This window comes from Clytia hemisphaerica, unplaced genomic scaffold (genome assembly GCF_902728285.1).
Source record: "Clytia hemisphaerica strain Z4C2 unplaced genomic scaffold, Clytia hemisphaerica genome assembly, whole genome shotgun sequence".
NCBI lineage: Eukaryota > Metazoa > Cnidaria > Hydrozoa > Leptothecata > Clytiidae > Clytia > Clytia hemisphaerica.
Window position 1 is genome coordinate 3,395,552 of NW_027103286.1, and position 25,150 is coordinate 3,420,701.

Below are 25,150 nucleotides of genomic sequence, written 5' to 3' on the forward strand. Positions count from 1 at the left end.
AGGAAGAATTTTTCACCAAAAATAATTTGCTCTTTTGAGCTTTTGAAACATAAAATAGGCGTTATTTGAAAAATATCATTTATTTTGTTGAGGTTGCAGTCTCAAACCTAATAATCAGTTTAGTCCTCATTTTGCAACATGCAGATAAGACCTGACCTTCTCAAAAATTACAGTGCTCTGAACTATCTTTTCAACGGTATATTGTGTGTTAAATTTTTCTCGCAACCATTAAATTTTGGGAATTTTAGCAAATTCGTGAAAATCACGAAAAATTCTGGCTGCTAAAATTTCTGACATTAAAGCAATAAAATTAACTGTTAAGAATGAATATGTTAAATCGAGGAATGCATAGGAGAACGAAATCACATCACAATCAAAATGAAAAGCGGATCGGATCGAAAGCGGAACAATTTTCAGGAAATGAGTAGTCTAGCAAGCTAGACGACTAATTCAGACATATTAGAAATAAAGCAAAAAAGTAAATTTTAGTCGTCTATAAACCTTTGTGCACTAACTCCAAACAATAAAAAAAGTGTCAATATCGCAATTAAAATTTTTTCCTGCTCAAAAAAAATTCTTGAAAATAAAATGTGTGTGGATTTGTCTGTTAAAAATGTTTCATTTGAGTTGATTTTATTTTGAGAGTTTCAGGAGTTTGTTATTGCTTAATAAATTTTTTTCTCGCTACGCAAGTTTCTGCGTAGCTAGGCCCGGTATCTATAAGACTGGAACACCGGATTCTTCCAGTCGTTTATACAAACTAAATCCCGTATTATTATTTGTGTTTATTATTAGTATTACATGCATTATAAACGACTCCAGTCTAGGAAATGAGGAAAAAATTAAATTTTCGGACATGAAACTAAACTTCGCAAATCAGTAAAGAAATATCATAGATGTCAAATTCGATATTAATTGGCTTTTCGTCGGCGCGTTGATATATTTGAAACTTTTTTTGGACAACCTCTAAACGGGAATAAGGGTCCATGTTTACGATTTTTGAAAGACCTGTTTTCTACAACAAGGTAGTTTGAAAATTGATGCAAAGTTTATCTTGCTTATCATTTCGATCCAGAGAGGATTCTCATAGTAAGAGACCTGCCATGCTTATGGCCATCTTTTCAAAAGTTCCTTCAATATTTATCGTTTACCTAAGCACTAATCGGTCGATTTGGCTCAATTTCGTCATTATTTCAAGATTTGAGTAATCAAAATAATTTCAATGCCGAGTGAACTTTGGAAAGATTAAGTTCGCACATACGGTCGTTTTTAAATCGATTGCCCCCGGGAATTTCGATGCTTTCAGACTTTTTGTTCTTTAAAAAGGTTCAAAATAGATATACATTTTAAGAATTGAGTTTAGAGCCCCGAAGGGGCTAGAGATGAGTCTTCAACCTTTCTCAAGCAAGAAAAAGTGAAGCCTTAAGATTTGCGCCGCATTTAGAATGACGGATTAAATCTAGCACTTTCTTTGTTATCACGTGGCATATTCTGGCGATATGTTTTACTTTCAATCTAGCGTTTGTGTGGAAACTACGCGGGTCACGCATCTAGGATGGGAAATAAGTGGCTTCATTTCCCATCCAGGAGTCCCGTGTCTAGCCCTTGGGGCTTGGAAATCAATGATTTTAATAGTATATGAGTTTCACCAATACATGTAAACTCGAATGCAGAAGCTTATTTCATTATTCTTTGGTAGAGCACTCACTAAAGTACCAAGGGCCATCAAAAAAATCAAAAAATGGTTCAAATGGCTCTGGGTGGGAGATTGCAAGCCAATACACCCGCTTTATCGCAACGTTAGCTTGCAACACACTTTGGAGTGTAAAAAAAGAGGTTTAGTCTTAATTTTCTAATATCAATTACGCATTAACTTGAAATCGAAAATGGGATTTCGGAATTAATATTTGTATCTTAGGTTAAATAAAGAAAATTATAAGATTATTAAACGATTATTAAATAAGCGATAAATATGGACAAAAAAATCAAAATAAATGATAGCTTGGTTGAAACATTTTCAAATATGGACGCTATTTGTCAGCCATTTTGGTTCCATGATTTGATAACCCAATTGATTTTTGGCTTTACGTTCAGCATTTCTTGTTTCTAGCTTCTTTTGGACGATGGTGTTCAAGCGATAAAAAGCTTTGCGCACAATTCGTCGGTATGTCGGGTTTGTGATATCTTTCCAGTATGAGAAAATCCTGTTCACTCGGAAATTGGCCAGCAAACCTCTGAACATCATATATTGCTGAAAAGGAATTTAATTTTCAAATTAATTATATAGATATGGTATTAACAAAACCCATGCGGCCAAGCGACCAAGCCCTGTAAACGGTCTAAGTTATAACCTAGGATTTGTAGATATAAAACACCCTATTGGTTTACTCAACTTTCAGCTGATAGTTTGAAAGTCTTCAAATGAAAACCACATAATGAGGCCCCCCCAGCGGTTGGCGTGATGGCGTGATGGAGGGTTTTTCGTGGCGTGATGGCGTGAAATTTTGAAAAAAAACGGCGTGATGGCGTGAAAATGAAGTGCCGGCGTGATCGTGAAATCGAGATTTTTTAGGCGTGATGGCGTGAAATTTTCAGTTCAGCGTGATCGTGAAATTATATTTATTAGTTGAATTGTATTTCTATGTCCATTTTAGCCAATTTAGAGGGTTTAAATTTCAAAATTTTCTTGGTCGGCCCTAACTATGGTGGGGCCTCCTATAGATTAGATTTCATTTTAAAACATAAAAGAAACGGTGCAAACAGTTCTATTCATCTGTCATTTATCCTTGTAACTTCTGATTGTTTTTAGCAGTTGCTAGCTAGTCTTCAAAATAAAGTCGAATGCTATGAGAGGGTCGAAAATTGAAATTTTTTCCCGTCAGCGAAAACCATGGTTGCGCTTTCTCCGTAACTAACATTTCCCTCTCTTTCTTAGATGCTTATTCTTAGATGCATCCAAGACATCAGGTCCTTTATTTCAGGAAAATATACATTTGTAGCAAAGCCATAAACAGAAAGAAGCAACAGGTTTATTATGAGGGTGTAACTTAAGCAGATTGATCAAAAGAATCTGTGATGTTTAAACCATATTTTGGAAAAAAAGAGAGTAAATGAGGGCGATTTTAGCCATACTAAATTAAAAATTTCTCCTGTCGGTGCAAACCATGGTTGCGCCTCCTCGTTCCCCTTTTGAAAACTTTTCACGCTAATTCACAATTAATGTACTTTTAAAAGATTTCCATTATTTTTACATGAGTTATTTTTCAAATTGAATTGAAATGGATCCCAAAATAGCACTTTGAACCCTTCAAAATTCAAAAATTTTCTCCGTTACCCAACCATGGTGGGCTTTGTCAATTTACTCAAACCGGTGCCCTTTGATGTGACCAGTTGTCCAACAATGTTTTATATGCATAAGTCAAGATTACGTCATTTTTCCTATCGGAAACACCCGAAAAAACTGGAATTTACCCCTGTGTATTACTAAAAATAGAAAAACAGATGTCAAATTTCTTCCAGATTTTTCGGGTGTTTCCGATAGGAAAAATGATATAATCTTGACTTGCTTACGCGTATGAGAATGCCGATGAAAAACTGATTAACGACCAAGCACATACCTATTTGTGTTTATATATAACAAAAATTATGAGCATGAAAATAAATTTTCTAGGCGTAATGGCGTGAAATCGAAAGAAATTGGCGTGATCGTGAAAATCAAATTTTTCAGGCGTGATGGCGTGAAATCGAAAAAAAATTGGCGTGATGGCGTGAATTTTGGGTCCGCTGGGGGGGCCTCCATAATATACTCACAACATTGTAAAGTTTCCCAGTAAGAGCTTTCAATAAGGGCAGGTCTGTTCCATCTAGATTTTGATAAAGTCTAGTGGGTGAAGTTGGCATGAAATCTCTGTAATCAGGATAATTTGCTGAAGTGTGGAACAAGTTAATCCACAGAAAGCGTTTTAAGAACGTCCTCAACTGATCGCATGTTTCGAACTTTGCTGGAAAACCTTTCATCTAAATGAAATAACAATAGAGATATTGGCTGGGAAGAAGAAGAAGAAAATATAAGCGCGAAAACAAATTTCAGGTGTCGGAAGTGTATTCAAAGAGATACATGTAAGGAAGAAGGTCAAAAATTGAAACTCTTCATTTTTAGCAAAACATTGTCTTGAGTTTCGAGTTTGGTAATACACTCTCAAAGCCAACGCAGACCTGTTACGCACTGGGAAAAAAACCCAAAAATTAAACCCTGGTAAACAAATAATATCCAGTTGAAAAGCTTTAATTTGGAAAATGAGACATGGGTTTGGTGACATTTAAACACATTCCACACCTTTCCTCGCCCAGCATCAGGTTGAACCGTTCCTTCAGGCGACAACTCGTTAGCCCATGATTGTAATTCAGCGTCCCTGTGAATTCTTCCTCTTCTGTAATAAGTCTTGATGATGTCATCGATGAAAGTCTCGTATTCTTTCATAATTTCTTTGACGTCATCACGGAAAGGGTAATATTTAATGTCCTCGTCATCCAAACCGTTACCCTGGAAACGCAAAATATTGGATTCTTTAAAACAAGATTCTAAGGGATAGTTTCAAAGTCGGTAAGAAATATTATGTACGCATTCTAGATCATATTATGAGTAAATTTACAATTTTGCATAAGCCATTTAGTTTAAAAAACTACCCCAGGTCAAATCTTAATAAAGGTAAAACGCCTTTACGCATTGTTCTTACCTCAATGAAATCTTCATAAGTGTTGCTTTCATAATCTCGTTCTGCAAAAGCTTTTTGCGACAAATCAAGAAAACCTTGATTCCCGGTTCCGTAGATGACACTACCCGCAGCATTGGGTGTGGTCAAAGTCTCAAAGACTGTGGTGATATGAGGGACAGTCCCTTCACAATGGTGCTTAAAGAAATCATAGAGGGGGTGCTTGGTGCTCAAATGACGTCTAAAGGACAAACAGTAGATGGTGGACACAAAATGGACTTCTCCGAGATGTATTTTAGCTTGACAATAAAGGTCTGATGCCATCTCAGCTTCTCCTTTAGCTAAAAGCCAATTGGAACTTTCTGGTGTATCAACTTCGGATGCTGGAAAAAAAGAAAAGTTTTAAATACTAGCTTTCAGTTTATTATCTCAGTGCTTTGTAAAGTGATTGTGCGGAAAGAAATCTTTTTTTGTTTTATAGAATTACAATCGAGAAAAGATGTTTTCGTCAGTAGTTACTTGGATCAAGTTTCCTCTTCCACTCAAATCCCATACCTAATCAAAGATAGAGTTCAAACATACTTTGAACAGGATTTCTTTGGATCGCAACTACGTGTAAAAGTCCGTCATCTCCCAACACAAAGAACGATATCGGTGACTTGACGTCAGCAAGTTTGCGATCTTGCAATAGCGGTGCGAATACGTCGGGTACGTTTTTAATGCCCACCATTTCAGGGATGTGAAGTACAAACAATCGGCCGTCCTCAATCGCCTATAAATAAAAAATAAATACAAAGTTTTGAAAAGTTGAATCTTTCTCTATTTGATTTAAGGCAGCACAATAATGACTGGGTTCTAAGAGCCCCCCGAACGGTTTGTGTGATGACGTGATAAGGACTTTTTTGTAGCGTGATTACGTGATTTGGATTTTTTTTTGCGTGATTGCGTGATCAGAGGTCAAAACGTGATTACACGAAACGTAAAAATTTTTTGAGCCATGATACGTGATTTGGACTTTTTGGACTTCGTGATCATGATTGAAGACAAACAATTGTGTCATATCGTGATCAGAGTTACCGCTAGGGGGAGGGGGGGGGCTGTTCTAAATTTATACTCGTCGCGAAAGCAATAGTTTAATAAAAAAGTATTTCTGGAAGAATTAAATTGTAATTACCTGTTCAATAGACACAGATTCTGTAGCAGAATATTTCATTTCAAAGTCTTCAAAGAATTTGGTGTTGACTAAAGGTTTCAAATCGTCCACGTGGTAGCCTTTGCCATCTGTAAGAAGAAATATTTTTCTGTTATTGAATTTAAAAAGAAGATATGGAGGAAGGTTAGCATATGGTAGTGTTCACTTCTTTAAAACTTCGTTGGGGAAAATTTTCGTCGGGGAAAAATTCGTCACTTGCTGGTAGTTGGTAAACGCATTAAGGCCGGGGAAAATTTTCGTCAGGGAAAATATTCGTCACTTATCCAAAATTTCGTCACTTTTTCCCGACGAAGTTTTCCCTGATAAGGGGCATACGAAATAAGAAAAAAAAGAAAAATCATCTCATGAAGATTTCTTCAAGGTACCTTCATCATCAACGACTTTCTTCAAGAAGTAGGGACATTGACCAGTCAATCTTCGTTGAGTAAACGCCTCGTCAGTTTGCCAGTGACCCGTCAAAACATGGTCTGTGATTGTAGGGAATTGCGATGGGTTGGCAAAATATTGTGGTGCTTTTGTCGCCTACACCAAAAGAAGAAGTGAATAATTTATTTTTAAACATGAAATGTCGGAGAGAATAAAACTTCCAGAAATGTTCTAGAAAACTCTCAATGTGATTGAAAAGATAAGTAATATCGGGACACAACAAAATCATTTGTTCAAGTTGTGCAAATAGAAAAGCGCACAGATGAAGAGGACAATTAAGAAAAAGATTTTCTCACCTGAACAGATTGCTGCCATGCTTTATAAGCAATCGCATATTCTTGCGGGCTTTCGAAAGAAGTCGTGTTAAAAGCAGCAGTTAAACCAGGGAAGACGGTGTTTAGCAATATGTTTGTCCACGTTTGAAGAAGCACTAAATGTCTCGATTCAAATGGATCCAAGGCGTAATAATATTTGGTTTCAGATAGATTCTGCGCTAACCAGGGAATCGTTGAAGCCAAAGGAAAATCAATGTTGGTGTTTTCATCGGAAATTTTGTACCAATATCGAGCTCTTGCGATATCGGTCAGTCGCTCTTTCTGACAGTTACGACGTGCACCGACTTTGACAGGACATTCTGATAAAAAAACGAGAAATGTTTAAAAAAATAACGACACTGAATTTTGACTCTTGGGAAAAATAAGATATAAAAAATATGTTTGACCCTTAACGCGTGAACCTTACTTTTGCCCTATTCCCTGTGTTAAGGCGAAAATTGGGCGGATTACGTTAGAAACTTCAAATCACTCACCTCTTGGTATTGAAGTGCGACGAGAAGACCTGTGGGATCTTTTATTCTTCCAGCGTCCCAACACCATCTTTGTTAATTTTGCCAAATCTTCGTCTAATTCTGAAATAGAAACAAAATTATAATCTTTAATACAAGTTGGCTGATAGTTTGAAAATGTTCCACATACTAATGATTAAAAGAGTTAACTATCGTCACGCATGAAAATATTTCTCCTTTTTTAGGCCTGGGGAAAGACGTAAATTAAACAACACTTACTCGTTTCATCCTGGTGAAGTGTGGAATGACATTGTGCTACCACCACACATGCAAGTAGCAGGGTTACAACCTTCATCTTGTCTAAAAATAAATCCGAAAACTCATACAATAGAATGTCGGTAAAGTGTTTCAGAAGAGTGATAATATTGAATTTTGAATAAATACAAGTCAATCAAAAACAGAACATACCTTGAAAACCAACTTCTCTGAAATGGATTTGAAATTTTGTACTGAATTCAATTCAAATCCTTTTTATCTGTTTTGCCAATTAACATTGAACGCGAAGACACTTCTCCTAACCGCCTTTTTGTTGTTGAAAAAATGTTCCTTTCTGCAGAGATGTGGTTTCGAAAGGATTGTTAAGCCGGAAGAACGTGTTACCCGAACAACAAAAAGATATCACGATTAATTATCTCTGGAGGTCATTAAAATAATTACCTCTGAAAGAGGAACACTTTTTTTTTAAAGGTATCCCAATATCATTCTGTAATTATTTTGTTTTGACGCAGAACGTTTCGCTCAAAGCACTGAAGTTTGCATTATTCTATTACCCTGCTAAAAAACCCACCTCTTTCTATGTTGAAATTCCAAGCGATATTGTCATAAACGGGAACATTTTACGATAAGGAATGCAAAACTATCATGAACGGAGAACTTTTTCCAGGTTGAATTTCATCGTAAATAATAGTTTTCCTTGCTGTCAAGAAATACTTAAGGAAAGTTTACATTCTCAGAGATGTAAAAATTTCAATCCCCAATTTTCCTTGCTGTCGGCTTCTTGAAAACGTTTTACGTTTTTCCCAAAAAAAACTATTTGGCAAAGGATGCAAATCTATCATTAGTAAATCTTAGAGAACATACAGCAACGAAGAACATTTTTCAAAAGCCATCTGCTAAATTTTGCGCATCAGTAGGCACTGCGTGAAATTGGGGAGTTTTCTCATTTTCAGCAATGTTGCTGGCTTCAATGGATTTTACAGAAGAACTGGTATGATTTTTTTGATGATTGAAAAAAGATCTGAAATCTTGATACATTAAAAGAACATTCAAAATATTTGGAGCCTCCGGTTTTCAGTTTAAAGCCTAAAAATGTTCTTAACCTGTTCTTATTATCACCATTTTGTGAGTATTTTTGTCTACTTTCCTACAAAAATAGGAGTGTTCTGAACTTGTTCTTAATACTGTATTTTGGCCATCGAAGCTTTATGTTCTTAATGTTTGTTCGTATAAAAAAAACGTGTATTTGATAAAATAAATGTTGTTTTACCGCATATCCGATACGCATAATTGGAAAAAAGTGATGGTGAATAGTCAATCGAGAAAAAAAAACGAGGTATTCTCGAAAAGGAAGATTTTTACCAATACATCATTACTTGATTAGTCATTAAGAATACATTACTTAATTAGTTATTAAGAACATAATTTGCAATGCTAAACAGGAAGATTTTTCCTCACCCACAATTATCCAAACACAATTTACGAATTATAATGAAAATTGTTGTCATGAAAGCTGATGAGAGAAAATAAAAATTGTTGACTTTTTTGTAAGAGTGAGGGTAATTGAGTTTTTTAAAGCGCCCCGAATGATAAATAAGAATATTCAACTTTTTTAAAGCAGGACAATTCAAAGCTTTAAAATTTGCGAAGCATTAACTAGACTATGTAGAGTCTACTTCTGACTGAACTTTGCTTTCTGATGATTTTGATAGCGAGTCCAGTGAAGTAGACTAGGGATATTGCGATCTTGAATTTTTTTACCTTCGTTTTCAAAAATTACAACAAAACAACAAACCAATGAAATATATTGAAACCCCTAACTTAACTTAGGGTTCACAGCGCTATGACAAATAAAAAGTATAGTAAAAAACGAAAACATTAAGTGCAAATGATAAACTAAATATAACTATCAATAACATTTTTCCATTCCACACGATTCAAAGCTTTCCCATACCACTCACATTTCAATATACCAACTTTATTCAAACTTTTGTAAACTCCACGCCCATACGTGAATTCAGGGGCCCCGCGTGGGCGCCTTTCGCTAACCCAGCATGTCAGCATCTTACGGGGCAAACGATCAGAGGGCATTCGGGTTACGTGCCCTAACCAGCGTAGTTGGCGACGTGTAACATATACATCAATAGAGAGCAAACCAGTGCGCTCAAGCAATTCAGCCGTCGAAATTCGGTGGGATCTCACATGATTTAAGTTAACACGGCATATGGTGCGGACACAACGAGCATGAAAAACTCTCAACTTTCTATAAACAATTTCAGTAAGGCACCAGTGCTCAGAGCCATATAACAAAATCGCCAGAACAATGCCTTCGTAGACAGATTTTTTTGCTGCGAACGAAACATTAGTAGAACGGAATAAACAATTTCTCAAAGCTCCAAACGCACTGCTGGCTGCTTTTATTCTCGACTCGACGTCAAGGGTATCTTTACAATCACGCGATAGGATTGACCCCAGGTAACAAAAACGATCGACGATCGGCATATGGGATGCATCATCGATTTTGACATTACCAAGATTCGTATTATCGAAAGACAGGGGATCGGTATAGGTTTGGTTCGGAGCAGAAACAAACAAAATTTCAGATTTAGAGCTTTTCTCTTCGGTACCAACATGGATTTCTAGACCGAATCTTAGAAAATGCTTGACTAGTGGTGGAAGGTAGGTTTCGACAGAGCTTCTTGATGTGAATAGAACTCCGGTATCGTCAGCATACTCAGAGTCCGGTAACGAAAACTGTTCACATTTTTTAGTTGAAGGTCGTCTACCGGTTAGGATATCGTCAAACTTGGTGTGAAAGATACAGACTTCTCGTGTGTGAGTGGTTCTCCAAGATATCATTACAGCAGCAAGGTAGAAAATGAAAAGGAGTGGACCCAGTATATCACCCTGTTTGACACCAATTATACTTTCGATCCTTTTAGTGATGTCATTTACAACAAACTTAACTTCCACATTTGCGTGAAGTGATTTAAGCAGACGTACAAGTTTATCAGGGACACCAAAAATATATAACACTTCCCAGAGAAGCTCGCGCGGTACTCGATCAAAGGCTTTGACCAGGTCGAGAAATAATATCCAAGTCTCTTGGCCATGTTCCCTGCGCTTTTTCATTGCCATTTTTACTGTGAAGATCCCGTCAACACATCCACGCCCAGGACGAAAGCCGCACTGGGGTTCATGGTCAAGGATCTGCTACCACCTCAAGCAAAGCCAAAAAATGGAATTGGCCAAATTACACCGGGCTCACATCAGCGCCATTCAGTTTATCAAAAAGCTATAAGTCCCCGGGCTACGCATTAACATTTCTTTGTTTTTAGCGGCATATTTTTCGAAACCGGGCGATGGGTTTTACTTTCAATTTGGCGTTTACGTGAAAACCACGCGGGTCACGCATTTTGGACGGGAAATAAGTGGCTTTGAAATCAATGGTGAAGGCATCCAAGCTCCCGCGGCCTCTTTCTTAATCCCCACGTCCAATGTCTATTGAACATAAAGCATGAGTTTTAATCACTCTTAGCCCTCGCTTACAGACCAGGTTCCTGATTCAATTGATAATACTATGATAATGTTTATTCAATTTATCCAAGAAAATTAAATAAATCCACTCCACTTTTTTGATCTTACTGGTATTTACACTAGGTAGTTTGATTGAACAGGTTTTTTTTCGTTTTTTTTTATTGAAGAGTAATCATTTAAATCAGTTTAATCGATCAAAATCAAGTTAAAATGGTAAAAGATAAAGGCCACTTTGATGTTGAAAATGCAAAATTATGTCCCTTATAACACCGGCTCTCAATCTACTGCGACCAAAAAATAACGCTAATATCAGCCAGCGTAAAAAAGGACTGAGAAAGTATCAAAGTTATTGTTGGGGAGTCTTATAATAAGTAGCTTTCATATCCCATAGTTCAGGAGATACCAAGATATTCTCTGAGACATTTCGGTAGATTATCATTCAGAAAGGTGTCACTGAAACTTCTCAAGCAAGCCATTCGTGCGATATGTTTCAAGGAGATTTTCAAATGATTATATGGTGGAGTTACTTTCGCAAATTGTAGCACACTGTTTGGATTTCGGAATGCTATCTCCTGCATGTGTAAATTGAATGAAAAGTCACCAATCCATCTCTTGAAATCATGAATTATACTTTGTTCTCCCGATCCAAAATCATACAAATAAATTGACGCGAATCGTTTGTTTCCTCCTGGAGTGACTTGAAGGCCAGTGATGAAGTACTGCCCAAAACATTCCACAACTTTGTTGAAAAAGATATGTTTTCCTTGGTAAAGCAAATTGATTATTTTCAATGGGATAACCTCATTTTTGCTGTTGACTTGAAAGAATTTTAAGCTTTTTACCCTCGTTTTGATATCGCTCAAGTGCATAAAGAATACAGATTTTGACAAATGGTACAACATTTGATCCTCGAAAGTCTCTTTTTCATCATCAATAGTCACTCGTTCAGCCAGAACTTGATTTCCTGAAAAATCGAAACCATATAAGAACGGACCATATAATCATAGTCGTGGATAAAAATTCTCTCCGAACTAATATCTATGGACAGCTGGAGATCTATGTGGGATGTGTCGAATGTACCGGGTTCGAAACTAAGCTCAGTACAATTACTCAGCACAACACGCTTGAAATGTGATAGCTTTGTCTTGTCCATTAAGACAATATCAGCCACAAAATTAAAACCACCGGTAGAAACAAGCACCATTAAGGCGTAACCATATTCTTTGGTTTTTCCCTGCCAAAAACATTGGATGCACTGCAAAGCTTTATATGGCTCCAGTTCAATGACACAATCCTCCGTTTCTTGAAAAGTGGTTGATACAATACTTCCTGGAGGAGCACCTAAAAGGTGTTTCATGCTTCCACTATGTAATATCAAAGGTTGGCTCCCATCTTCCAAAGTCGAAGGCTTCTCAAACACAAACCAACGATTAAGTGAAGCGTTATAGGGCCAATCACATTCTAAAAAATTAGAATCGTTCCACGTTGGTAATTTAATCAAACTCATTTGTAATTTAGCTGTTTCCTCATTGAATGAATAAACAGCGATGACATGATCATCTGTGCTGTCCCATGGCCTGGTATATGAAGTATAATATCTTCCAGAGCTGTCAAAGCCACACACAGTTCGGTATACGGGCGGGTCAAGTCCAGTCCACGTTTCTTTTGTCTCTACACATTCGGTGAGATGAGGTGGTAAGAACACTTGCCGTGGGTAAGCCAACATTCCTTTTTTGATATTTGAGGATTATCTTAACTCGTTTGCATTTTTATTCCTGAAAAAACAAAAACAGATTATACGATGGCGAAAGTGTTAAGAACAAGTTAAGAACATTTTAAGGCTTTGGCGACTTTTAAACACCCGATTTCTTAGGAAAACGGACAAAAATACTCAGAAAATGCTGAAAATAAGAAAATAAGAACATCTTAAGAACATTTTTTGGCTTAAAATCAAAAAAGTTAAAAGCATCAGAACATCCGAAGACTTCAAAAATTTTGGATGTTCTCATAAAAAGAAGACGTGTATGGACTGGAGCATAATAGGTCATTCTTCAGTAGCCTAGAAATCTAAGCTAGTTTGATTCAGTCACTTGGATAAATCTGATGGTTAAGTTGTGACTGAATAACTAGTATTCCAAGGCAAACTTAAAATCCGTAAATATAAAAAATCTTTAAAGCGCCGAAAAACGCTATATTGCCATAAGCCGTGTGTCCTAGCCTTGTGAATACGGGCTTAGTTAACTAGGCTAATTCTTCAGTACCCTTGACAATAAATAATGGATTGATTTTTTGGCCTATTCCACAGAAAAATTAGCCTGTACCACCCCGAATGCCAACAGGCGATTTTGTCTTTTCTGCAAAGAAAAGTTTGGTACAAGTTCCAAAGAATGTATTTAGAGAATTGAGAGGGGTTACGCAAATGAAGACAGACAAACATTTTCATTGAAAGACTGACATGACAGGCAAGACTTGCAAGGTAGAAAAGTGCGTAAAATATCGATGAATTTAAAAATTTCGTAGTCATGATTGATACCACGAGATAGAAAATGATATTAAGAGATTTACAAATTATGATAGGATATACAGTCATTGAAAGCGGAGAGTCTAACCTAAGATAGAGTGGTCTACCAGTTGTCATCAAACATCATAAAAGATGCGCCCAAGAGATGAAAATTTTCACAATGTCCAGAATTGAAAATTAGATTTAAGTCTCAGACACAAAAAATGGCACCTGTTTGTGTAATTTACAGACCAGAATAGCAGGTTTGCAGGTTAAAGTGATTTTTTAAAAACCTTTTTAACAGTTTTTTTACTCTGCTTAAAGCTTTCAACAATACGTCAATGAATTAATTTTTGCTGGAGAATTTGATCGCTGACACTTGATTGATGTTCGAGGAATGATTTTTTATAAATTCTTTTCCCTAACTTTCTCAGATTTTTGATGGACACTACACAATTTTCGCAGTGACTGCCGGGTGTGCCAGAAATAAATTAGCTTCTTGGATTTGATATTGTAGACAGTAGAAAAGAGATTTTTCAAAGTTTTTTTTCGGAATCAATCAGAAGAAACTTAAAATTTGGTGTATTACTTCTTAATTTTACTGCATTAGTTTAAAAGTTATGTTCAAAAACTTAAAATGTCAATTCTAAAAAATCGATTTCATGCATCAGGAAATGTATTTCCATTATGTAAAAAGCACTTATTTACAAGGTTAGGCATCCCTGTAAATACATTCCATCATCTGTGAATCGAGATGAGCTGCAACAGTTTTGTGCAACTTTTGCAACTTCAAATTTTGTGAAAGTGAAACTCTCACCTTTCTCAACGATATGATGCACACACAGGAAAACTTTTGGAAATTCTTGGAAAGATGTTGAAAGATTTGTGGGGGTTGAAGCATTCTGCATCTTGCCCAAGGGGAAAAAACAATAGAGGTAAAGAAAGCAGAGTGTTACAAGGAGTAAGACTTTAAAATGTTTTGGCCTGCAAGTCCTTTCTCTCATAAATCGATACCCTTGTTTTTAGCCTTTTGACAATTTTTAAAAACTAACATTTTAGGTTTTTGAACATAACTTTTGAACCGATGAAGCAAAATTAAAAAGTAATACACAAAATTTTAAGTTAGGCTTTCTCTGAACGATTCCGAAACAGTCTTTGAAAAATAATGTTACTGCCTGCAATATCAAGTCAGCGAGGGTTACTTATTTCTGGCACACTCGGTATATATAAAAAAATTGTCAGAAACTTTGTTTTAAATTTACTCTAAATTTTGCGTCATTTCAAGCGAGTCCAAGATATTTACTGAGACATTTCGGTAGATTGTCCTTCAAGAATTCGTCATGAAAACTTTTCAAGCAAGCCATTCGTGCCATATGTTTCAAGGACATGTTTAAATGATCAAAAGGAGAATTCACTTTTACGAAGCGTAGATAAGGGCTTGATAAATACATCAAACTTGCTGTTGGGTCAAAAAGCGCTATTTCCGCCATATGCCAATTAATTGAAAAACCGTAAATTTCTCTTCTACAATCGTACCGGATCATCAGTTCTCCTGATTTGAAGTCGTACAAACAAACCGAATGAAATGGTTGGGAGCCTGCTTCTGAAGTGACTTGAAGGCCTTCGACAAAAAATTGATCAAAACATCCAACGACTTTGTGTAAAATAATATCGTTTCGTCCATGACACAAATTAATTCTTTTCAATGGGATGACCTCATTTTTATTGTCGACTTGAAAGACCTTTATGCTTTTTGCCTTCGTGTCAACGTTCTCCAAAAAAACATAGAAGATCGAGTTTGACAAATGATATAAATCATTAAAATTCTGAACACCTTCCCTTTCGGAGATTGTGACTTCATAATCCATAAGGCGATTTCCCTCAAAATCAAAACCATATACCATACCATATTCATAATTATGAAGGTAAATTCTCTTAGAATTCATATCTAGCGATACACCAGAATTATGGAACGCAAACGTTCTAGGTTCGAAATCCATTTCAGTGCAACTGCTCAACACAACACGTTGGAAATGTGAAAGTCTTTTTTCGCCTATTAAAACGATGTCAGCCACAAAATTGTAACCACCAGGAGATACAAGCACCATCAAGACGTAACCATATTCTTTGGTTTTTTCCTGCCAAACACTATGGATGTAATGAAAAGCTTTATATGGCTCCAGTTCAATGACACAATCCTCCGTTTCTTGAAAAGTGGTCGATACAATACTTCCTGGATAAGCATATAAAAGGTGTTTCAAGCTTCCACTGTGTAATATCAAAGGCTGGCTCCCATCTTCCAAAGTCGAAGGCTTCTCAAACACAAACCAACGATTAAACAAAGGATCATACGGAAAGTCATATTCATTATAGCGCAAGTTCCATGATGGTAATTGAATTAAACTCACTTGTAGTTTATCTGTTTCCTCATTGAATGAATAGACGCTTATGATATTGTCACCTGCTTTATCCTCAGCTCCGCAATATACGGTGTAATATTTCCCAGAGCTGTCGAAGCCACTCATACTTATTTGCTGGGGGCGGTCAAGACCAGCCCACATTTCTTTTGTCTCAACACATTCGGTGAGATGAGGTGGTAAGAACGATTGACGTGGGTAAGCCAACATTCCTTTTTTGATATTTGAGGATTATCTTAACTCGTTTGCATTTTTATTCCTGAAAAAACAAAAACAGATTATACAATGTAAGGTGTGATCTACACGTTCTTTTCTATAAAGAACAAACTATATAAGAACATGAAGCTTCAATGGCCAAAGTGTTAAGAACAAGTTAAGAACATTTTAAGGCTTAGGCGACTTTTAAACACCCCATTTCTTAGGAAAACGGACAAAAATACTCAGAAAATGGTGAAAATGAGAAAATAAGAACATGTTAAAAACATTTTTAGGCTTAAAATTAAAAAGGTTAAGAACATCCGAAGGCTTCAAAAATTTTGGATGTTCTCATAAAAAGAAGACGTGTATGGACTGGAGCATAATAGGTCATTCTTCAGTACCCTTGACAATAAATTATGGATTGATTTTTTGGCCTATTCCACAGAAAAATTAGCCTGTACCACCCCGAATACCAACAGGCGATTTTGTCTTTTCTGCAAAGAAAAGTTTGGTACAAGTTTCAAAGAATGTATTTAGAGAATTGAGAGGGGTTACGCAAATGAAGACAGACAAACATTTTCATTGCCTAAAGACTGACATGACAGGCAAGACTTGCAAGTTAAAAAATTCGTAAAATATCGATAAATTTAAAAATTTCGTAGTCATGATTGATACCACGAGATAGAAAATTATATTAAGAGATAAACAAATTATGATAGGATATACAGTCATTGAAAGCGGAGAGTCCTTTTTTATGAATTATAAAATTGTATAAAATGGTTATTTTAAAAGTGTATAAATATTATGAAAATAATAAATAATTTTTTGCAAAATCCGAAATTTAAATATAAGATGGCATGGAATGAACCCCCCCCCCAGCCCGCAGGGGGGGGGGGCTATAACCAACATCTTCCTGAAAAGGCTGGGGGCTGGATTTTTTTTAAATTTCAGGGGGTACCTATGAACTCTGGGGGCACCTAACTTTTATACAGTAAGGTCTGGGGGCTGGGGAACTATATTTTATATCTTGCTTTTATCTAACTATCATTATTCTTTTTAATTATAAAAATATACAATTTTTTCATTTCTTGACATATACTCAAGTCATAGAGGGTACCAATCACAGGGGGTACCTACTAACGTCTGTTGTTTGGGGGTACCTAAAATTCAGGGGGTACCTATTTTCTTAGGAGTACCTAAACCCCTGGTCCATGCCATGGATTGGGAATGATAAGATACTTTCATAATAGAATTTGATTGATTCAAATGACCACGTAAAAAATATTCTCTCTTTGCAGTGAACTTTCTCAAATTGAATTGATCCCTTTTTATCTGGCTGGGGAGATAAGATAAGTATTAATTTTTATAATGCGTTCTATCAAATAACTTGATAAATTCTATCAGAAGTTAAAAGGTCAAAAGCGAGCCATAAAAAATCTTCAACCTAAGATATATAACCTACCAGTTATGCTAAACATTACAGAAGTTATGCGCAAAAGATGAACATTTTCAAAGTGCTAGAATTGAAAATTAGATTTAATTAAGGACTTATTTACAAGGTTAGGCATCCCTGTAAATACATTCCATCATCTGTGAATCGAGATGAGCTGCAACAGTTTTGTGCAACTTTTGCAACTTCAAGTTTAGTGAAAGTGCAACTTTTACCTTTCTCAACGATATGATGCACACACCTAGGAAAACTTTCGGAAATTCTTGGAAAGATGTTGAAAGATTTGTGGGGGAGAAGTAGATTTATGACAGAGCTGGCACATACAGAAGGTGAGTGACACTACAGAAAGTGAGTGACACTACAGAAAGTGAGTGACACTACAGAAAGTGAGTGACACTACAGAAAGTGAGTGACACTACAGAAAGTGAGTACACTACAGAATGTGAATGACACCTGTGAACTTATTCTTTAGGTAGTGCTGGAGGTGTTGAATTTGACCCATGTGTTGCAATTTTAGAAACACTCATTGGTCGAATTCCGGTGTTTTTGGGTGTTTCCGATAGGGAACATGACTTTAATGCTTTTATAGATAACCAGAAAATTATTTACAACTTGAAACTTACTCTGTGATGACACTCACTTTCTGTTAGGTGTCATTCACGTTCTGTAGTGTACTCACTTTCTGTATGTGCCAGCTCTGTCATAAATCTACTACCTGGGGGTAGAGGTATTCTGCATCTTGTTTATGCCCAAGGGAAAAACAGAAGTAAAAAAAAACAATAGAGATAAAGAAAACATAGAGTGTTACAAGGAAAAAGACTTTGTACTTTAAAATGTTTTGGCCTGCAAGTCCTTTCTCTCATAAAACGATACCCTTGTTTTTAGCCTTTTGACAATTTTTTAAAATTGACATTTTAGGTTTTTGAACATAAATTTTGAACCAATGAAGTAAAATTAAAAAGTAATACACCAAATTTTAAGTTAGGCTTTCCTCTGAATGATTCCGAAACAATCTTTGAAAATCTTTCTGTTACTGCCTGCAATATCTAGTCAGCGAGGGTAACTTATTTCTGGCACACTCGGTATATACAAAAAATTGTCAGAAACTATTTTATTTTAAATTTAGTCTAAATTTTGTGTCATTTCAACTCAAGCGAGTCCAAGATATTTAATGAGACATTTCGGTAGATTGTTCTTCAAGAATTCGTCATGAAAACTTTTCAAGCAAGCCATTCGTGCCATATGTTTCAAGGACATCTTTAAATGATCAAAAGGAGAATTCACTTTTACGAAGCGAAGATAAGGGCTTGATAAATACATCAAACTTGCTGTTGGGTCAAAAAGCGCTATTTCCGCCATATGCCAATTAATTGAAAAACCGTAAATTTCTCTTCTACAATCGTACCGGATCATCAGTTCTCCTGATTTGAAGTCGTACAAACAAACCGAATGAAATGGTTGGGAGCCTGCTTCTGAAGTGACTTGAAGGCCTTCGACAAAAAATTGATCAAAACATCCAACGACTTTGTGTAAAATAATATCGTTTCGTCCATGACACAAATTAATTCTTTTCAATGGGATGACCTTATTTTTATTGTCGACTTGAAAGACCTTTATGCTTTTTGCCTTCGTGTCAACGTTCTCCAAGAAAATATAGAAGATTGAGTTTGACAAATGATATAAATCATAAAAATTCTGAACACCTTCCCTTTCAGAGATTGTGACTTGATAATCCATAAGGCGATTTCCCTCATAATCAAAACCATATAACATACCAAAATCATAATTATGAAGGTAAATTCTCTTAGAATTCATATCTAGAGATACACCAGCATTACTGAACGCAAACGTTCCGAGTTCGAAATCCATTTCAGTGCAACTGCCCAACACAACACGTTGGAAATGTGAAAGTCTTTTTTCGCCTATTAAAACGATGTCTGCCACAAAATTGTAACCACCAGTAGAAACAAGCACCATTAAGACGTAACCATATTCTTTGGTTTTTTCCTGCCAAACACATTGGATGTAATCAAAAGCTTTATATGATTCCAGTTCAATGACACAATCCTCCGTTTCTTGAAAAGTGGTAGATACAATACTTCCTGGAAGAGCACCTAAAAGGTGTTTCAAGCTTCCACTGTGTAATATCAAAGGCTGGCTCCCATCTTCCAAAGTCGAAGGCTTCTCAAACACAAACCAACGATTTAACAAAGGATCATACGGCAAGTCATATTCATTATAGCGCAAGTCCCATGATGCTAATTGAATTAAACTCACTTGTAGTTTATCTGTTTCCTCATTGAATGAATAGACGCTTATGATATTGTCACCTGTTTTATCCTCAGCTCCGCAATATACGGTGTAATATTTCCCAGAGCTGTCGAAGCCACGCATACTTATTTGCTGGGGGCGGTCAAGACCAGCCCACATTTCTTTTGTCTCAACACAATCGGTGAGATGAGGTGGTAAGAACGATTGACGTGGGTAAGCCAACATTTCTTTTTTGAAAATACTCTGAACTTTATTTCATATTTATTATCACTAAAACAGAGAAAAATACAAAATAGACAGTTAACTCTCACTTATTCAAATTAGAGTGGGGAGTCCAATCTGTACCAATTATATACAGAGAGATTCAAATAATTGAAATTATTTTTTTAAGTAGGGTTTTCACTTGACAGGAACTGAGTATTTGTTCCAATTAAAGAAAGAATCCAATAATTAATATAATTTCCAATTAGCGAGAGTATCTGTATCTGAACTGTATCCACTGTAACTGAATTTCATATAAAGAAATGCTTCTCTGAGAAATATTAGCTTTATTCAATGCTCAATTGACCTAATGACTAGTGTCATAGGAAGAAGAAGAGTTGGTATTTTCATTCTAAATCTTGTCATTAAATGTACTGATAAGAACGAATTACTAAAATACTAATCATCATTATCATTTTTCTTTTGTTCAACCTCTACAGTTATAAAACAAGCTGAATGCCAAAAGATTTCACAAGAAAATTATTGGATTTTATCGATTTTTAGTAAAAAGTTAAAAAATGATCTAATTAAACTTTACAAAAGTAAGATGTACGCATAGACTCTCATAATCCCAAATTAAACCATACAAAAGGAGATTCTTTCTTGTTTTTTTGGGTATTTATACAGTCAATTCCTGTTTTACGGTGGTTTCAGCTGTCTCGTTCAAAGAAACAGCATTCTGTGCAGTTTTATTGAATTCTTTGCCTAACTGCTCAATGACACTGGTTAAGTATGCGGGGAGTGCTTTGAAAGGAGTCGTGGAAGGTGTGAAGAAATGATGACTTCTGCGTGCTAACAGACGAAGTGCTTTCCATTGGAAGTTTGGTTTATTCACGATCTTGTATTCGTCCTCTATACCGGCTTCTGGATCTGCTTGTTCAACTGCTTCCTCGAAGAAAGGTTCCAGCTGTGGAAGGAATTTCAATCTACTCTCTGCTTTGCATGCCTCCATGTTATCTGACAAATGAGAAACAAAAGATGACTAAGTATTCGAAATAGAAGCTGTCCATCAGGCTTGATATTAATTTGGAGTAAAGCCTCATTGGATATAGACAGTAATCTCAAAACTTAGCCATGACCACCAGGTTTTAACAGAAAAATCTTACTTAAAGATATAGTGGTCAAGCTAAAAGTTTTTAACCGCTTTAAAAAATTTCAAACTTACCTGGACAGAGGTTCCATAATTTGGTGAGTTCAGGTGTACCAAGATTGATCTTTTTCTTTGTGTTATTTAAGAATTCATCTCCTACACTTCTCTTCACACCTCGTGTCTTGACCATTCGTTTCCCTCTCATCACCTCTCGGACCTGAGGCTTTGGTGCAGTCAGCTTCTGTTCAGCTTTGGCAAAGGATTGGCAGCCTTCGTTCTTCCAAGAAATCCAGTTCTCCTCACGAGTTAACACGTGTCGGACGACGTTTGCAAATTTCTTTCCTTTTGGAGGTGTATCGTTTATAATGCCATAAACACGATCAACCAACTCGTGAACCCAGAGTGATTGTTTCTCAAGCAGTTTATAATTGGCTTGTGTTTTAAACTTAACCTCGCCTGTCAAATACTGACACAAAATCAAGATTTGGACAAGGAAATATCGACGAAAATTACTATCATTGATTTGAAGGTCCAACAACTTTTCGTTGGTAAGATATTTAGGGAAATAATCTGCGTTCCCGCTTGTGCTCATAATGTCAGCAAATGTAACGTCGTCAACTGCATTGGATCCTCCTTTGCTGCGTTTCTTTTCGTTGTATTCGATCTTGTAGTTCTCAAACACATTCAGAATCTAAAATTCAAAAAGTATGATAACAGTTGAAAATGCTAAAAAGACAAACAAGAAATTAGCCTACAATACTTTGAGCTGCAGGAGTTTGGTTAAACTGCCATTTAAAAACACTCAAAGCAGATAAGCTTTCAAGCACTTATAATCTCGGAACAGATTCTGATATTCTGCGCATGACACGCATTCACTCAAGAGAATCTGCCCAGGTTGGTGCACCGCTTTGATCTTTTCTCAAAATTACTGTCAAGCTATTTAAAAATTCTTCTCTGACTCTTTATCCCTTTAGGCATCTATTCCTTAACTTTTTATGCAAAATATCTCAAAGAGCCTAAAATGAGACCCCTCCCCCTCCTCTTATCTCAAGATTAAAGTTGTGCAATAAAGTTGGAAATTTGACCAGTAATAGATATTGCTAAATAAAGATGATTTGCGAAATTTTTGGTCATCCATCATCCACACTGTTCAAATTTCACGAAACAATATAAGTCCAATAAAAATTTTTCAATCAAGGGAGAGGAGGGGGCTTTGTGCCTCCAAGATACGTGAAGGGTTAAAAGTCCTATAACTGTTGCTATACTAGGTAACCTAGACCATACTTACTTCAGTAACATAGTTCTTGAACTTTTTCCATCCCTCTGGTTTGAAGCATTGGTTAGGCTGCCTGAAAAAATCCTGAAGGAACCAAAATCGATAATATAGATTGAAATCAATAGGACTTGCAACCTCTGGGATGTCAGTATCGTTATCATCAAGGAGAGCCTCCATATTGAATTCCTCTTTGTTTTTCTTGTAAACAGTCAAGTTTTCTGTGTGAAACTGACTCATAATGTTCAATGCTGATTTCTCTTCCACTGGGAATAAACAAGCTAAGAACAGTTGAATGCGACCACAAAAGATAGTGTTCAGAGATTTTGAAAGTCTTCGAAGGATATCATTGCACATGCGCAATAGGTGATTTTTACCAAGTTTGAAAAAAGGTTCAGCTGTCCATATCTTAACATTGTCCTCTACAAAATTGAAAAGTTTTTCACATTCAGTCAATGTTAAGGCATCAAAAATATCACTCATCAATGTGATTGGAAGGTAGGATGTGCACTTGTTTTGTTGAGCGTGGAGAATAATCATATTCAATGAATTTTGGAACAATGTGATTTTCTCAAATGATGTATCTCCATTCTTGACAATTTCCATGTCTGTGCCATCTTCGTTTTGATGGCCGACAACAACACAACTATCTGTTATCTTACCAGCAATGAATTGTCGGAAAGCTTGATCTAACGCTGATTTTTTATCTGCATCACCACCAGTGCAATCATTCCACGTTTCCTCTATGACCTTATCACAATCATCGTTAGCTATCGAACGAATTGCTGACAGAAATTTTTCAACCGTCTCCACAAAATTTATTCCACTTGCCATTATCTTTTTTATATCTAATTTCTAAATATTGAAGAAAAATAAGACTTTAATCAGAGTTAAATTAGCTCATTATTCACTCAAATAAAGTGAAATTGGGGAGTTTTCTATCATGTTACATCTAGCCTGTAGTGCCATACACCTTTTTGTTTTGGTGGTACATATTTTTAAATGATTAAATTAGCCAAAATTTCCCAACCCCCTTTCTTTGATTCCCCCTACATTCCCATCCCCCAAGACTCTTAGGCAAATCTTGGTACCCCCCCCCCCATACAAAAGCTATTAAAAATATGACTATGACTTTAAAGATTTTTTTTGTTGATTTATTGTTTCAAAAAAAAAGACTCGTTAAATTAAAAGCTTTTGTCAAGTGCTGCTTAAAGTATGTCTAAAAAATATGTGAACACTTAAAAAATTTGTGCCGGTTTATAGGCTTTAACAGAATTTAAGGAAAAAATTGTCAGTTTGACGGAATCGGATACCCCCTAAAATGACTTGATTCATCATGCTTTTTAAGGGGGGGGCCTTTAAGTATGATGAATCGAGTCATCTTAGTGCGGGAAGTGGAAACGCAAAACAACGGTAGGCCATACACTGTATTCCTTCTTGTGGTTCTCTTGCTTTTCGAAATTATATGGAATGGAATATAAGGATATAGTGACTTCCGGGGGCACAAAATGGTTGGCTTCTAGGGGGAAGTGAATCTTTGTACTGTTAGACTTTCTAGGACTACTGAAATTAAAATGATGAACGTGACCCTACATGGGACTTGTGGAGGTTAAAAAAGGTACTCTGACCTGGTGCATCCCCATAACCCATTTTGCTCTTGAAGAATGGGCAGGTCTAAAACACCTAATACTTACTACCTAATACTTACTACCTAATACTTAATATTTACTATATATACCTCAAAATCGCTGGAAAATACCTTTAAAATAATCAGCATGCCAAACATGACCAAATCTGAAATTTTGGTGTTAAAAAAATTTCAAGTTTTTGTCTTACAGCGTTTTGAAGACATGAAAATATTTTCTCTCTTTTTTCTCTTCACTTCATTTTCCCGCGCTTTTTCTATGAAGTTTACAGACTACACACATTTTGTCGAGAGACACAGAATCAGAAGAATCAGTTGATATATGAGAAAGACAAAGTCCTAGAAACCAATCTCAAAAAGTAGTATGACACTTTACTCGATATGATGCAGATAAATACAAAAAGGATACAATTAAATGACCTAAATAACGTTTTAGCAATTTTGATCTTTATAAAGGAGACAGGGATGTATAAGAATAACTGATTTTAGATATTTGCACATGTGTTCTTATAATTAAATCAAAGTCATAATAGAGCAGTAAAAGGAAGAAAAACTAGATAAAGATAATAACCTTTTGCTTTAAAGTACTTATATGAGGCAAAGAAAATATTTACTTTAATATTCAAATATTCTTTTAGATAACACATTCCACGAAACTAATTTTCTTAGAATATAAATTTCGAACAGGCGAAGGAGAGCCAGGGCCTGGAAGTTCTGGTCTGTAAAGTATCCAAACGGATTAGGTAGTCAGTATTAGGTATTAGGTAGTAAGTATTAAGTAGTAGGTATTAGGCCTTTTAGACCTGCCCCTTGAAGAATATAGAAATGTAAGATTTATATGTGGCACTTTTTAGCCTTAAAGCAAGGACAAAAGTCAAGACAACAGTCTTTTAGAAGATAGCACTACCATCTTTGTTTGATGTTTACTCCAGCTCTTTTTTTCATTGATTTTAATAAATATAAGCAGAATTTCTCTGAATGAAGTACACAAAAGAAAAAATGGATGGAGTAAAATATATCAATCAAAATGCTAAGTGCAATCTTCTAAAGAACTATTCAAGAAGTATTCGTCCCTCTGAGCCAATTTTTGGAATGAA

At 35.9% G+C, this 25,150-nt stretch overlaps 2 protein-coding genes across 2 annotated transcripts; both read right to left on the reverse strand.

Annotated features, from left to right (window-relative positions):
- Nucleotides 1-1,892: 1,892 nt before the first annotated feature.
- LOC136807527 (polyunsaturated fatty acid 5-lipoxygenase-like) lies at nucleotides 1,893-7,736 on the reverse strand. Its single transcript, XM_067064110.1, has 11 exons — nucleotides 7,604-7,736; nucleotides 7,415-7,495; nucleotides 7,160-7,258; nucleotides 6,648-6,985; nucleotides 6,291-6,447; nucleotides 5,887-5,993; nucleotides 5,295-5,484; nucleotides 4,737-5,095; nucleotides 4,337-4,543; nucleotides 3,811-4,017; nucleotides 1,893-2,251 (listed from the first exon to the last, which is right to left on the reverse strand). The coding sequence occupies exons 2-11, from the start codon at nucleotides 7,488-7,490 to the stop codon at nucleotides 2,018-2,020; spliced, it is 1,974 nt and encodes a 657-aa protein (XP_066920211.1). The 5' UTR covers nucleotides 7,491-7,495; nucleotides 7,604-7,736; the 3' UTR covers nucleotides 1,893-2,017.
- Nucleotides 7,737-20,437: 12,701 nt separating this feature from the next.
- Nucleotides 20,438-23,259, reverse strand: LOC136807537 (THO complex subunit 1-like). The gene is made up of 3 exons (XM_067064121.1): nucleotides 22,424-23,259; nucleotides 21,211-21,826; nucleotides 20,438-21,002 (listed from the first exon to the last, which is right to left on the reverse strand). The coding sequence occupies exons 1-3, from the start codon at nucleotides 23,240-23,242 to the stop codon at nucleotides 20,665-20,667; spliced, it is 1,773 nt and encodes a 590-aa protein (XP_066920222.1). The 5' UTR covers nucleotides 23,243-23,259; the 3' UTR covers nucleotides 20,438-20,664.
- Between the last annotated feature and the right edge of the window lie 1,891 nt (nucleotides 23,260-25,150).

Bases quoted from the DNA above. Each gene is read 5' to 3' on its own strand.
- LOC136807527 (XM_067064110.1), bottom strand. From the start codon at position 7,490: ATGAAGGTTGTAACCCTGCTACTTGCATGTGTGGTGGTAGCACAATGT. The intron at 7,259-7,414 runs GTAAGTGTTGTT...TTTCTATTTCAG, and splicing joins ACTTCACCAGGATGAAACGA to AATTAGACGAAGATTTGGCA. The intron at 5,994-6,290 runs GTACCTTGAAGA...TTCTTCTTACAG, and splicing joins GAAAGTCGTTGATGATGAAG to ATGGCAAAGGCTACCACGTG.
- LOC136807537 (XM_067064121.1), bottom strand. From the start codon at position 23,242: ATGGCAAGTGGAATAAATTTTGTGGAGACGGTTGAAAAATTTCTGTCA. The intron at 21,827-22,423 runs GTAAGTATGGTC...TTTGAATTTTAG, and splicing joins TCAAGAACTATGTTACTGAA to ATTCTGAATGTGTTTGAGAA. The intron at 21,003-21,210 runs GTAAGTTTGAAA...CTCATTTGTCAG, and splicing joins ATTATGGAACCTCTGTCCAG to ATAACATGGAGGCATGCAAA.